General features: G+C 42.4%; 1 protein-coding gene across 1 annotated transcript in view; it reads left to right on the plus strand.

Annotated features, from left to right (window-relative positions):
- Positions 1-1,494: 1,494 nt before the first annotated feature.
- Positions 1,495-11,093, plus strand: part of LOC103071952 (uncharacterized) — a 39,779-nt gene continuing 30,180 nt past the window's right edge. The window contains exons 1-2 of the mRNA XM_007461275.1: positions 1,495-1,539; positions 3,010-3,051. Of these exons, the coding sequence (XP_007461337.1) occupies positions 1,495-1,539; positions 3,010-3,051 (87 nt within the window). The remainder of the gene's footprint in view (positions 1,540-3,009; positions 3,052-11,093) is intronic.

Raw genomic sequence — 11,093 nt, forward strand, 5'->3', positions numbered from 1 at the left:
CACTCAAAAATAAAATCTAATAGAGATTAGTATTAAAAATGTTGCTTTAGCCAAAATATTGCAATGCAGCGTTATGACTCCACCTGGCCTATTTCATTCAGGTAATGACTTGTTAAAAATTCTCAGGCTACGTAGGTGGATAACTTCACCTTGAAACCAGTGCTGGGTGACCTTGGACCTTGGGCAGGTCCTTTAAACTCCAAGCCTCAGTTTGATCATCTAAGAAATGGGAAGCATGATCTTCACCTCACTGGACTGTGATGGGGATTTAGATGAAACGACATGTGCAAAACCCTTACCATGTTGCCTGGCATAGAATAGGAGCTTGATAAATGGTAGCTTTTAAAAATTATGATTATTGGAAGCTGTAGCAGTGCTACTTTCTGTTTGTTCTCAAAACTTGCTGTTATGTTTGTACATGATTTTCAATTCTGGTTTCAAATTTTGTTTCTTAAAAGTTCTTCACAAATCTGAGTCTGAATGTGAAATTCAGCTCATTCCAACTCAGTCTTAATAGGTATACCAGATATAATTAAGTCAAAGATCAAGTAAACAGAACATATACCATAGTGTGGACAAGATGCATTGGTTTTGGATTAGCTTCTAATGAGGGAATTGTTGTGTTGGAGCTTAAGGCTTTGCACATAGTAGGTCCTGAAAAATATTACTGATTCATTCATTCATTTAATGGTTGATGAATCTTTAGTGGGTGTCTGTCATGTGCCAAGGACTCTTCTAGATGTTTGAGGTTTATCAGCGCATAAGACAGACACAACCTCTGCTCTCCTGACAGTAAACAAACTAAAGGAAATGACTCTGAATGTTCTAAGGTACTATACTGATGAAATAATAGAGCAGAGCAAGGTGGATCAGGAAAGTCAGGGGGTACAATTTTAAGTAGGGTGGTCAGATGCGGTACATGGGCCTCTCACCGCCGCGGCCTCTCCCGTCGCGGAGCACAGGCTCCGGACGCACAGGCCCAGCAGCCGTGGCTCACGGGCCCAGCCGCTCCACAGCACGTGGGATCCTCCCGGACCCGGGCACGAACCCGTGTCCCCTGCATCGGCAGGCGGACTCTCAACCACTGCGCCACCAGGGAAGCCCCTGGGAGGTTTTTTGTTTGCTTTTTTTTTTTTTAAGAAAAAAAGACTGAAGAAGGCGAGGGAGTGAGCCATGTGGATATTCAGGGAGAAGCATTCCAAGTGAGGGATCAGCAAGTAGAAAGGCCCTGATGCAGGGGAGCACCTGGCTTGTTTGGGGCTGGAGCTATAGGAGGGAGGGGAGAGAGGACATGGGATCTGGAAGACAGAGGGCACCCTGATTGTGTGGGGCCTTGGAGGCCATGGGAGGATTTTGATTTTGACTCCAAGTAGAAGAGAGACATCAGATGCTTTGGAGCAGAGCTGTGGCATCACCTCATGCAGATGCTCAACTATGGCCTGAGCTGAACATGGTGGAAGCAGAGGGATGATTTAGGTCAGTGCAATCATCCTGATGGAGGGTGGTGGTGGTTCATCTCCGGTGGTAGCAGCCCAAATGGTGAGAAATGGTCAGATTCTGGATACAGAAGGGACAGCCAACTGGATTTTGGGGCAGATTGGATGTGGGGTGTGAAAGACAGAGGAATCAAGATGCTTTTTGGCCTGAGCAGTTGGAAGGATGGAGCTGCCATTTACTGAGACGTGTGTGCAAGAACTGTATGGTCCGTCTCTTGGTGACTGTTAGAGAAGAGACACCTCGGGATTCTGGGCTCAAGTGTAAGGCCTCCCTCCACCTGCTGGGGAAAACCTCATGAAACCGGTGAGCTTCCAGTTGTGCTTTTGGAAGATGAGAGTCAGAAAGACTGAGGTATTCACAAGCACTTTTATAAGACTCGAATGAACAGTTTAAAAAAAAAGGCAGCAGTTTTTTGGGTTGTATTTCCTCCTCCGTGCCAAACAATTGATTTGGCTTTTTTAGTCTCTTCCTCACCCCACTCCACACATTGAAATGCCACTTCTGAAGGGGAGAGCTGCAGGTGCATCCTGGCACCAGTAGAAGGAGCCAATGAGCCCTGGGAAGACCTTTGAGCTGAGGCCCAGTCTGGGAGGACACCACCCTCTCTCAGACCTGCAGCAACGTCTGAGCCTCTCTCTGGGCTAGAGGCCAGATGTTTCTGGGAGGATGGGGAGGTGCTTCTAGAAGTCTCTTGACAACTTTCCTATTCCACTGAAACTTTTGTATATTGGTACTGTCATGGCTAAAAGACCAAACATGCGTCCAGAACTGATTACCTACGTGTATCTATAGAGGAGAGTGGGCCACATATGTAAATAAAGAGAAGAAAGAAGAATGCAACAGAGCTGTCACCACGGCTCTCATAAAAAGGGTGTATGAGTTTCCTGGGGCTGCTGTAACAAATAAGCCCAAACTGGGTGGCTTAAAACAAGAGAAACAGGGCTTCCCTGGTGCCGCAGTGGTTAAGAATCCGCCTGCCAATGCAGGAGACACGGGTTTGAGCCCTGGTCTGGGAAGATCCCACATGCCGCGGAACAGCTAAGCCCGTGTGCCGCAACTACTGAAGCCTGTGCTCTAGGGCCCACGAGCCACAACTACTGAGCCCGTGCTCCGCAACAAGAGAAGCCACTGCAGTGAGAAGCCCACATACTGCAAGGAAGAGTAGCCCCCACTTGCTGCAACTAGAGAAAGCCTGCATTCAACAACGAAGACCCAATGCAGCCAAAAATAAATAAAACAAATGACAAAACAACACAAAACAAAAACAAGAGAAATATATTCTCTCACAGTTCTGGAGGCTAGAGGTCCAAAATCAAGGTGTCAGCAAGGCTTTGCTCCCTCTGAGGCTCTAGGGAAGAATCCTTCCTTGCCTCTTCTAGCTCCTGGTGGTTGCTGGCCATTCTTGGCTTTCCTTGGCTGGTGGCAGCATAACACCAAGCTCTGCCTCTGTCTTCCTGTACCCTTCTTCCCCGCCCTGTGTCTCCTCTGTGTTTCTGTGTCTCCTCTTCTTAGGAGGGCAGCAGTCATATTGGACTCAGGGTCCACCCTAATCCGGTAAGGCCTCATCTTAACTAATTACATCTGCAAAGACCCTATTTCCAAATAAAGTCACACTCACTTTCCTGGGGCCTAGGACTTCAATATATCTTTCGGGGAGCACAATTCAACCTATGACAGAGGGCAACAGGAACTCACGTGGAGAAATGACCAGTGGGGGGAACCACAGAAATGGAGCAATAAAAGGAAAACAGTTACATATGAAATCGTAAGTGGAGGTCAGATGGGTTTGGGAGTACAGGAAATATTAGATAAGAGACGCTCTCACTTAGGATAATCTCCATCTGTGCTTATGGCCCTGATTTTTTTCTGTCAGAGTTAAGAAAATATATATTGTATAAATAAAAAGAATAAGAAAATAGCACTTCTCTGACTCACACATTGGGCAGAGCTGCAAAGTCTTGTGATAATCAGGGAAGACTTGCAGAAGTGCTGGTGCTTGAGCTGGATCCTGGAGGGTGGGGGAAGATCGCCATGCAAAGAAGGGCTTCCCAGGTAGAGAGAAAGTATATGTAAAAGCACAATGTTATCTAGGTGATCCACTCTTTACTGCCTTAAGTGGGGCGAGGCCCAGATTGTCTACTTAATCTGTATTACTCAGAAACGGTATTAAAGAAATGAAGGGGCAAGAATGTTTCTGGTTTTAATATTAAATGCACAAATCAGCACACAGTAACCTGGAAGAACATTCGGAGCATCTCTAAGGCAGAGTTCATTCTTGGACACATTTGCCAAAGCACAAATATGGAAACCCCACCCTCAGCCAGATCTGAAGAAATCAAAAGGCTGATGTGGTATAAATTCCTCTGCCCTGATTGCATAAAGGAGATCTGCCAACATTTTTGTCTCTGATATATTCCTTTCTGCACAAAGAGCTGAACTGGGTTCTTAAAAACCTGATCGTGAACTGCGATAGGCAATTCTGAATCCCCACCAGGATCTAGGAAAATTAACTCCTCACTGATCTTCCTAGATAAGCACCCAAGCTCCCCACTTCTGAGATCTGCATCGGGATCTGCCTAGGTTTCTGTCACAGAGCAACTCCCTTTTTTGGCATAAGAATGTACAGGATGCCTGTAAGGTTCACACTGGGTCATCTAAGTCTCTTTAAGTGCAGGATGATTCATTGCTGGGGGTGGGGGAAAGAGGAGAATGAGGGGGAAGGAAGTGTTGAGCAGAGAGGCGGAGCAAAGTCATTATGAAATTGACTGCAGAAAAGCTCCCGCTGGGAGTGCTGGGGTCACATGTTCTTACTATTGGTATTTCAGCTACAACTTTTAAACCAGAGATGGGGGAGGGGTTGGAAGGCATCACCTTGTAACTTGATTGGCTTTCAGAGGAGATGCATCCGATGATCCCTGGCATATTGATTAGAATTACAATGGAGGTTTAATCTCTCTTTTTATCTGACAAAGAAGAAAAGCTCTCCCAGGACAGTACGGTTAGCAGCATAAGAATCTGGCTGTAGTGGTATGAGTGAACAATTTGTCTTCTCCTACTTGATTTACTCACATTCTAGCTGACAGGGTCTTCCATTCTGTACATTCATTTTGTACTTAAGAAGGGATTGTTTGTAATTTACTGTGGAAGTCTGAGTGCTATTATTCTGCTCTGTCAGAAAGCATCTGTGACAGGAGCTATCACTTCATGTCTGTGCCACGGCACGAAGCAAATCCGGATCTGCAGTCATCAGTCTTGAGAGCCCCCCAAAGTCGCCCAGCAGTTCTACTTCGGAGAGGCCTGACGGACAGGGGTTCTGCAAATACCGGACTGCCTGACAACCCCTCTGCTGAAATCCTGACACGGGCAGTCTCCTCTAGTTGTTTATGTCAGAAAGCGAAGTTTGCCAGTGCATTTTTCTCTGACTCTTCCTCTTCGGGGTAAACTTGGTAAATTCCTCATAAAACAGTTGTCTTAAACCCTGACCCTCATTTGGATCAGCTTTTCCTGGCCGATATTGACTCAAGAAAAATAAAGTAACTGTGAGAGCTTATGCTATGTATTTTAATGTCATGAAGTTAGAATAACGATTTGATGGGGTTTTTAGCCTGTTGTTGCCCCTGATCTCAGTTTGAAGGCACCCTAAGCTTTATCCTCACAACCCATCAACTGCCACTATCTTAAGTGTAAACAGTGGTGGCTTTGGGCTCTGATTTTCATTTGGAAAATGTATTTCTTTTGAGGAAACAAAATGCCAAGTTGTTAATGAAATGCTTTTAATAGATTTCCAAATGCTTCTGGCCAATACCAAGCAAAGTTCAACTCACTCATTCCAAGCCTTAAAATGTTGTTCATTTTCTTTACATGTAAGAAGAACTATGTTCTATAGATGATTAAGACCATAAACTCTTGTTATTTCATAGGTCATTGCATTACGTTCAATGTCGGACATAGTTACATTAGTGAAAATGTGTCTAGGTCTTGCTTGCAAAATAAATAACGGTTAAAAATCATCTCATTTCCTTTTGATGTGTCCTATTATACTAAATATACTAGAAACTGTTTAACAAGAAAACAGATTTCCTTTTGATGGCTTTGATTTGTTTTCTAGTCAAGGAGCAATAGTATACTTTTCATTATCCATACCCAAAGCCATCTGTCATTAAAAGGTATCACCCCCAACCATTCAGCCTGTAACCAGCTGTAACTTCAGAAGGCTTGTGCTTTCTAAAACAGAGAGCAAATTTTCCATTAGCTTTCCAGGGTGGCAAAGTATTTGAGGATTCCCCCACCCCACCTCGAGAGACTGAATCTAACGAATTTTTAGTCTAACAGATAAGCCTAACAGATGTTCGTTTTCCAGGCCCACATCACGTCTACCAAGGAGATTATGCCTTCACCAGTAGCTTACTCTCAGAGATCATTTTAACAGGGGGTAAGGTCCATGTTCTATACTGCAAGGGGGAAACCTCAGGAAGGCAGAAAAGTAATTAAGTTACTACTACACTACTGCAAAGAGCCATGCCTAAGGTCTCCAATTATGGGTTCTTAGAACTAATTCCTTCACCTTCCCAGCCCCATTGTTAATACCAGAGCTGTCCACTAGAAATGTAATGGACACATGTCATTTTAAATTTTATAGTAGCCACATTAAAAAGTAAAAAGAAACAGGTAAATTAATTTTAACAAGATTTTTATTTAACCTAATATATGCAGAATATTTTCATTTTAATATTTAATATACGTATATGTGCATATGTATGTATGTGTGTGTATGTTCTAAGCCTTTAGAATCTAAGGTATATTTTACAATTACAACCCATCTCAAGTGCTTAATAGCCATATTGGACAGTACAGACCTATACTAAAGCACTTGTTTTTAATTGTAGACAGAATCTTATTTAAAATTGCCTAATGTGTGTACTCTTAAGTCAACTGTTGGCAGATGTTTAAATACAATGATTTTAATTTTACTCTTGACTACTGGTGATGTCACTTTCATTACCCAGAAGCCTGGGCTGCTACAGTTTGGTGGAGGGTCAAGAAAGCTGATTCAGAAGCATGTCCTTTAAGAGTCTCTGTGCCTCAAACAGAGCCCAGTGACTTCAGTTTGGGTGTGGCGAGCTGACCTCAGAGTCTATTGTGTGAGTGGTTTTCACTTCTGTTTTTAGTTTATTTTGCTTTTCTGGTCTCTCCAGCTTTATTTGGAAGTACAATCTAAGGAAAGTATATTGGTTTTGCAGGCACACTATGATTTGCTCAGATTTTTAAATGACGTATGTGGGCTAACACCCTCCTTATAATACCATGGTTAAAGGTCTGTCAGTGTATCCATTAAAAATTCAACTTTGGGGTATTTATTACACAGCTATAACTAATTGCTCCAGGCCAAAATTTGGCAAATCTTTCTTTAGCATAGGAGGAAATTCTTTTTAAGAAGATATAAATAATTAAATGTTTATCATTTAAATTCACTCACGTGTTGTTTTTTTTTGGATAGACAAGGCATTCAGACAAAACAGATGTTGTAACTTTACATTTTGTTTGTTTTACAAATTTGCAGTATTAATATTAGCTTTATAAATATATTTTGCTGCTGATTTACACAGTTGCCCTCCCACCACCCAAATTTTTAATGATCCTAGTATTTGACTCTCATATTTGGAAGTCTGATCAATATACTGATTCTGAGAGGTACTGGATCAATCAACTATGAATCTTTACGTTTCATCATGGTAAAAACAGACATTTTTCAAAAGATAAGATTTGTTTTGCTGTGAACTCACTGCAGATGGAAATGTCTTACTCATCTTTATATTCTCAGGGTCTAGTTATTGTAAATGCACAATGAACGGCTGGTGGTAAATAAGTGATAAACACATAAAAAACATAGCTCAAGAATGAAGACTGTCTCTGTTCGTAAGTCTCATTTAAATATTCACTTATTAAATACTATCTAATAACTTTGAAAAATCTTTGAAACTGTAAAGAACATGCCGCTGGATCTTTAACCTCTATGATTTCCCTCATTTCTGAACAACTCAATGGATTATTGTTATTATTGAATGACCCAATGCTATGCAGGCACGAGCCAGTTCCAAAACATCCTGTCTTATCCACCTCCCGGGAGCATTTGAAGATGCAGTGTGGAAGGGCTGTAAAAAGTATGAAAAGCTACATAGGTGCAATTGAAATGTAAATTCTCTCCACTGAAAACATGAAAGATAAACCCCTAAAATTACTGTGAAAGTAAACATGGTGAGAAGTACCTATACTTTTAACCAACATATTTGACTCCAAATGAAGTGAACTTATCTGATGTAGTATTGGGTTAACTGAGTGACCCCGAGGTTTTTAGATAAACAGAAGTGACTCTCACTTGCCTTACTCTGTGTTGTGTATCTTTATTTTTCATTGCAGAAAAGCTAAGGCATCTTTTTCAAGTATGACTACTGAGGTCCACTTTCTTTTAAGAATTCAAGCCTAAAACTCTAAATAATTATACCTATATTCTATTTAACTTCCAATCCATTCAATCATGTAGTTGTTACAAGCTGCTGAGCCGTTTGTGTTTGCTTGTCTTTGTTTTGCTTTGAACTATGTAAGAGGCTACTTCCAATGAAGACATATACTACATTTAAAAAGCCCTTACAATGTGGAGGGCCCGTCACTTGCATTGTTAGTACTCTTGTGCTCCCTCTGCTGCCGTGAAGAAAAGTTTCATGTTCAAGACCCTGGTATATTCCTTACAGAGTGTTCTCTTGGCAATGATGATGCAGATTTGTGCATAAATCAGGGCCCTTGTGAAATGCAGTACTATTTGACCAAAGCATAAAATGTAATAATTTTTCATTATAAAAGTGCAGATTAATAAAAGGGAAAGGGAATAAAAAAGAATAAATAGAATTAAGTTCTGCATCTGTGGCCAAATTCATCTAGACAGAGCCCTGTAGTATAGACAGTGTTCTTCCTACTATAATGCACTCAGGAATCACTGTGGGGTGGGGGGTGGGCGGGGAGAAGGGAGCTGGTTGAAACACACATTGGGATTCCATAGGTCTGGGGTGGAACTCTCATTCTGAATGTCTAAAAAGCTTCCAGGTGCTGCTGGTGCTGCTTTTGAAGACTATGCTTTTAGAAGCAAGATGTGATATGTAATTGTATGATATAAAATATACTTGATAGGCCATTTTAAACCTTCAAAAGTAGACATTACCAAAACAGTGAAATAGATATAAGAGTATTTAAGCAATGCAGAACCCAGATTAGGAGGATGGCTCAGCCAGCCTGATTTCTCAATTTCTTTTAATTTCAAAGTTCGACTTACACTTGCCTGAATATAGTATCAGGTTTATGACTAGGAGCATAGTACTACATCTTTGCTTACTGGCTTCTTGAAAACCCTGCTCTTCTTCCATTGAGTTTTTTTTTTTTTTGGCATGAGAAAGTATTGTTTTTAAAGAATCAGGGCCAGTTTTATTTGTGACTGTACATTTAAAGTTTTGCCACCTGAAACTACAACATTTCAGTACTAAAGGTAGTGAAACTGTATCATAAGTATTATGTTTATGTTGGACCTTGCAGGAAGAAATGGTTACAAATTTTAATGGCAGTTTCTGGCTTTAACCTTAATGGCTAAGTAAGTAAATGACACAGTTCTTAATTGTTCTTACTGTTTGGGTAATAAATGTATTTAGCTTCCTTGAGGGAACATTTAAATTAACTGACTCACTCGAATCTGAGTTATGTGTTTTAATGTGTTGAAGGTTGTTAAAATATGTAATAATGAAAATATTGCTCTTTTTTTTAACCCCAAATTCTCTAAATGTAAGATGTCTAAAAATAGAGTGGAGGTGGATGGGACAGTCTGCAGATTAGGAGTTGGAATGAAAACATCTCAGTTAAGCCAAAAACTTGGCAACCAATATTTTCTGTTATAAAAATATTTTAGATGAATTAATTTTTTTATGAAAGCTGTCTGAAACTGAAATGAAGAGCAGAAGTTCTCTGTTTATTCACAGGCCAGTAATAATAATACCTGCCTCAAAAAGCATACGTCTTTTTCGTGCAGAGCTAGCAGCTTCTGCTCCTTTCAGAAACCGGCACTGCCAAGGGGGGAAAGATACATTACTACCCGGTTACGTTCTGAGATATTAACCTTCACCTTGATAATGCTTGTCAGGCAGAGCCTTTTCAGGAAACTGATTTTAATTGTCCACTAGAGGCTGTAATGAGACCAACAATGTCACTTTAGACCAACCTGGGGCTTAAACTGTAACCATCATTGATTTTTGAGTGAAAAAAAAAAAGTTGTAGAAACGAGTAAACAGTAGTAGTAGTTCTTTGAAAATAGCCATGTATATGTGCATGGTATTTCAAAATGTGAGAAAAAAAATGATTTCCAGGGCTCTACACCTTCCTAGCTAGGGTGCTGATTTTTATTTCTGCAGCACCTTGGCTCTACAATACAGTTGTTTAAAAGCTGACACATTTCTCTTGGTGATTTTGTATCCTGCTTCAGTTGGTGACTAACCGTTAGGTCATAAGTAAATTCAGCCAAAAGGTTTCTCAAATACAGCTTCCAGTCAAGTGGAGGCTTCCAGAGAAAAACTTACGTTGTAAGGATCGTATTTCTAGACACTTGGTTCTAAGCACCTGAAAGAGGTCAAATGCTGCCCCGACACCTACCGGTCTTCCAGAATTATCTGCAGCCAGGAGAACGCCGCACTGAGCTCCCTTTAGCATGGCTGTGCCTTCTCTTCCTCCAGGTGCCACACCTGTTGGCCAGGTACCACCCCTTCAAAGAAGAGTCCTTCCCTTCCAGCTAACGCCTGGCGGTGGTACCCATGGAGGGACGGGGTGGCGAGGAGTTGAGAACCGCACTTAAATTTGAGTCCAGAGGAAGTTCTCCGGCGAGGATTCACGAGAACTGCCATCTGATGCTCGGTTTGCTTTCTCTATCTCTTAACACTGGTTGCCTCATTTCCGATGAAATTAATGATCCCGAATTAGCGGCGAGAGGAGTGCGCGGATCGTCTACCCAGGGTAAAGCTGGGTAGTTCCATACCCAGAGCAGATTTCCGGACCTGCAGAAAGAGAAGGGAGAGCAGGGAGGTCAACAGCTTTCGTAGGCAGGAAAGGTGAGGGTGCACGTGTAGACAGGGGGACCCTTAAAACTTTCCTGAGTTGCACGCCAAGGCAATCCCCGCGGCTCGGTGGGCTGGCTTCCGGAACGCTGAGGCTAAACCTGTTTGAGGGTTAACATGCGTGAAGATCGGAGTCAGCCCTCTTAGACGCTTGTCGGCGCGCCCAGGACGAAGGGAACGTCGGGATCAGAATTGGCCCACCTCCTCTCCCACTTGGGGTATTTCATGGTCTCCGACTTGCAGCTCGACAGCCCTCGGAGAGTCCTCCAGGGTTCCTGAGTTGCACCCCGCTGGCGCTCTGTCCCCTCCAACTAGATGCAGGGACCCGGGAAGGCGCGCGAGGACCTACCGGTCACCGCTAAAATTACCTCATCGCTTCAGCTCCCCGCCTCTTTCCCAAACCTGGAAGCACTGTCCCCTCCGGCCCCGGTCACCCCTCCCGTCCCGCGGCCC

The sequence above is a fragment of the Lipotes vexillifer genome, unplaced genomic scaffold, assembly GCF_000442215.2.
Source record: "Lipotes vexillifer unplaced genomic scaffold, Lipotes_vexillifer_v1.1 scaffold863, whole genome shotgun sequence".
In the NCBI taxonomy this organism is placed as follows: domain Eukaryota; kingdom Metazoa; phylum Chordata; class Mammalia; order Artiodactyla; family Lipotidae; genus Lipotes; species Lipotes vexillifer.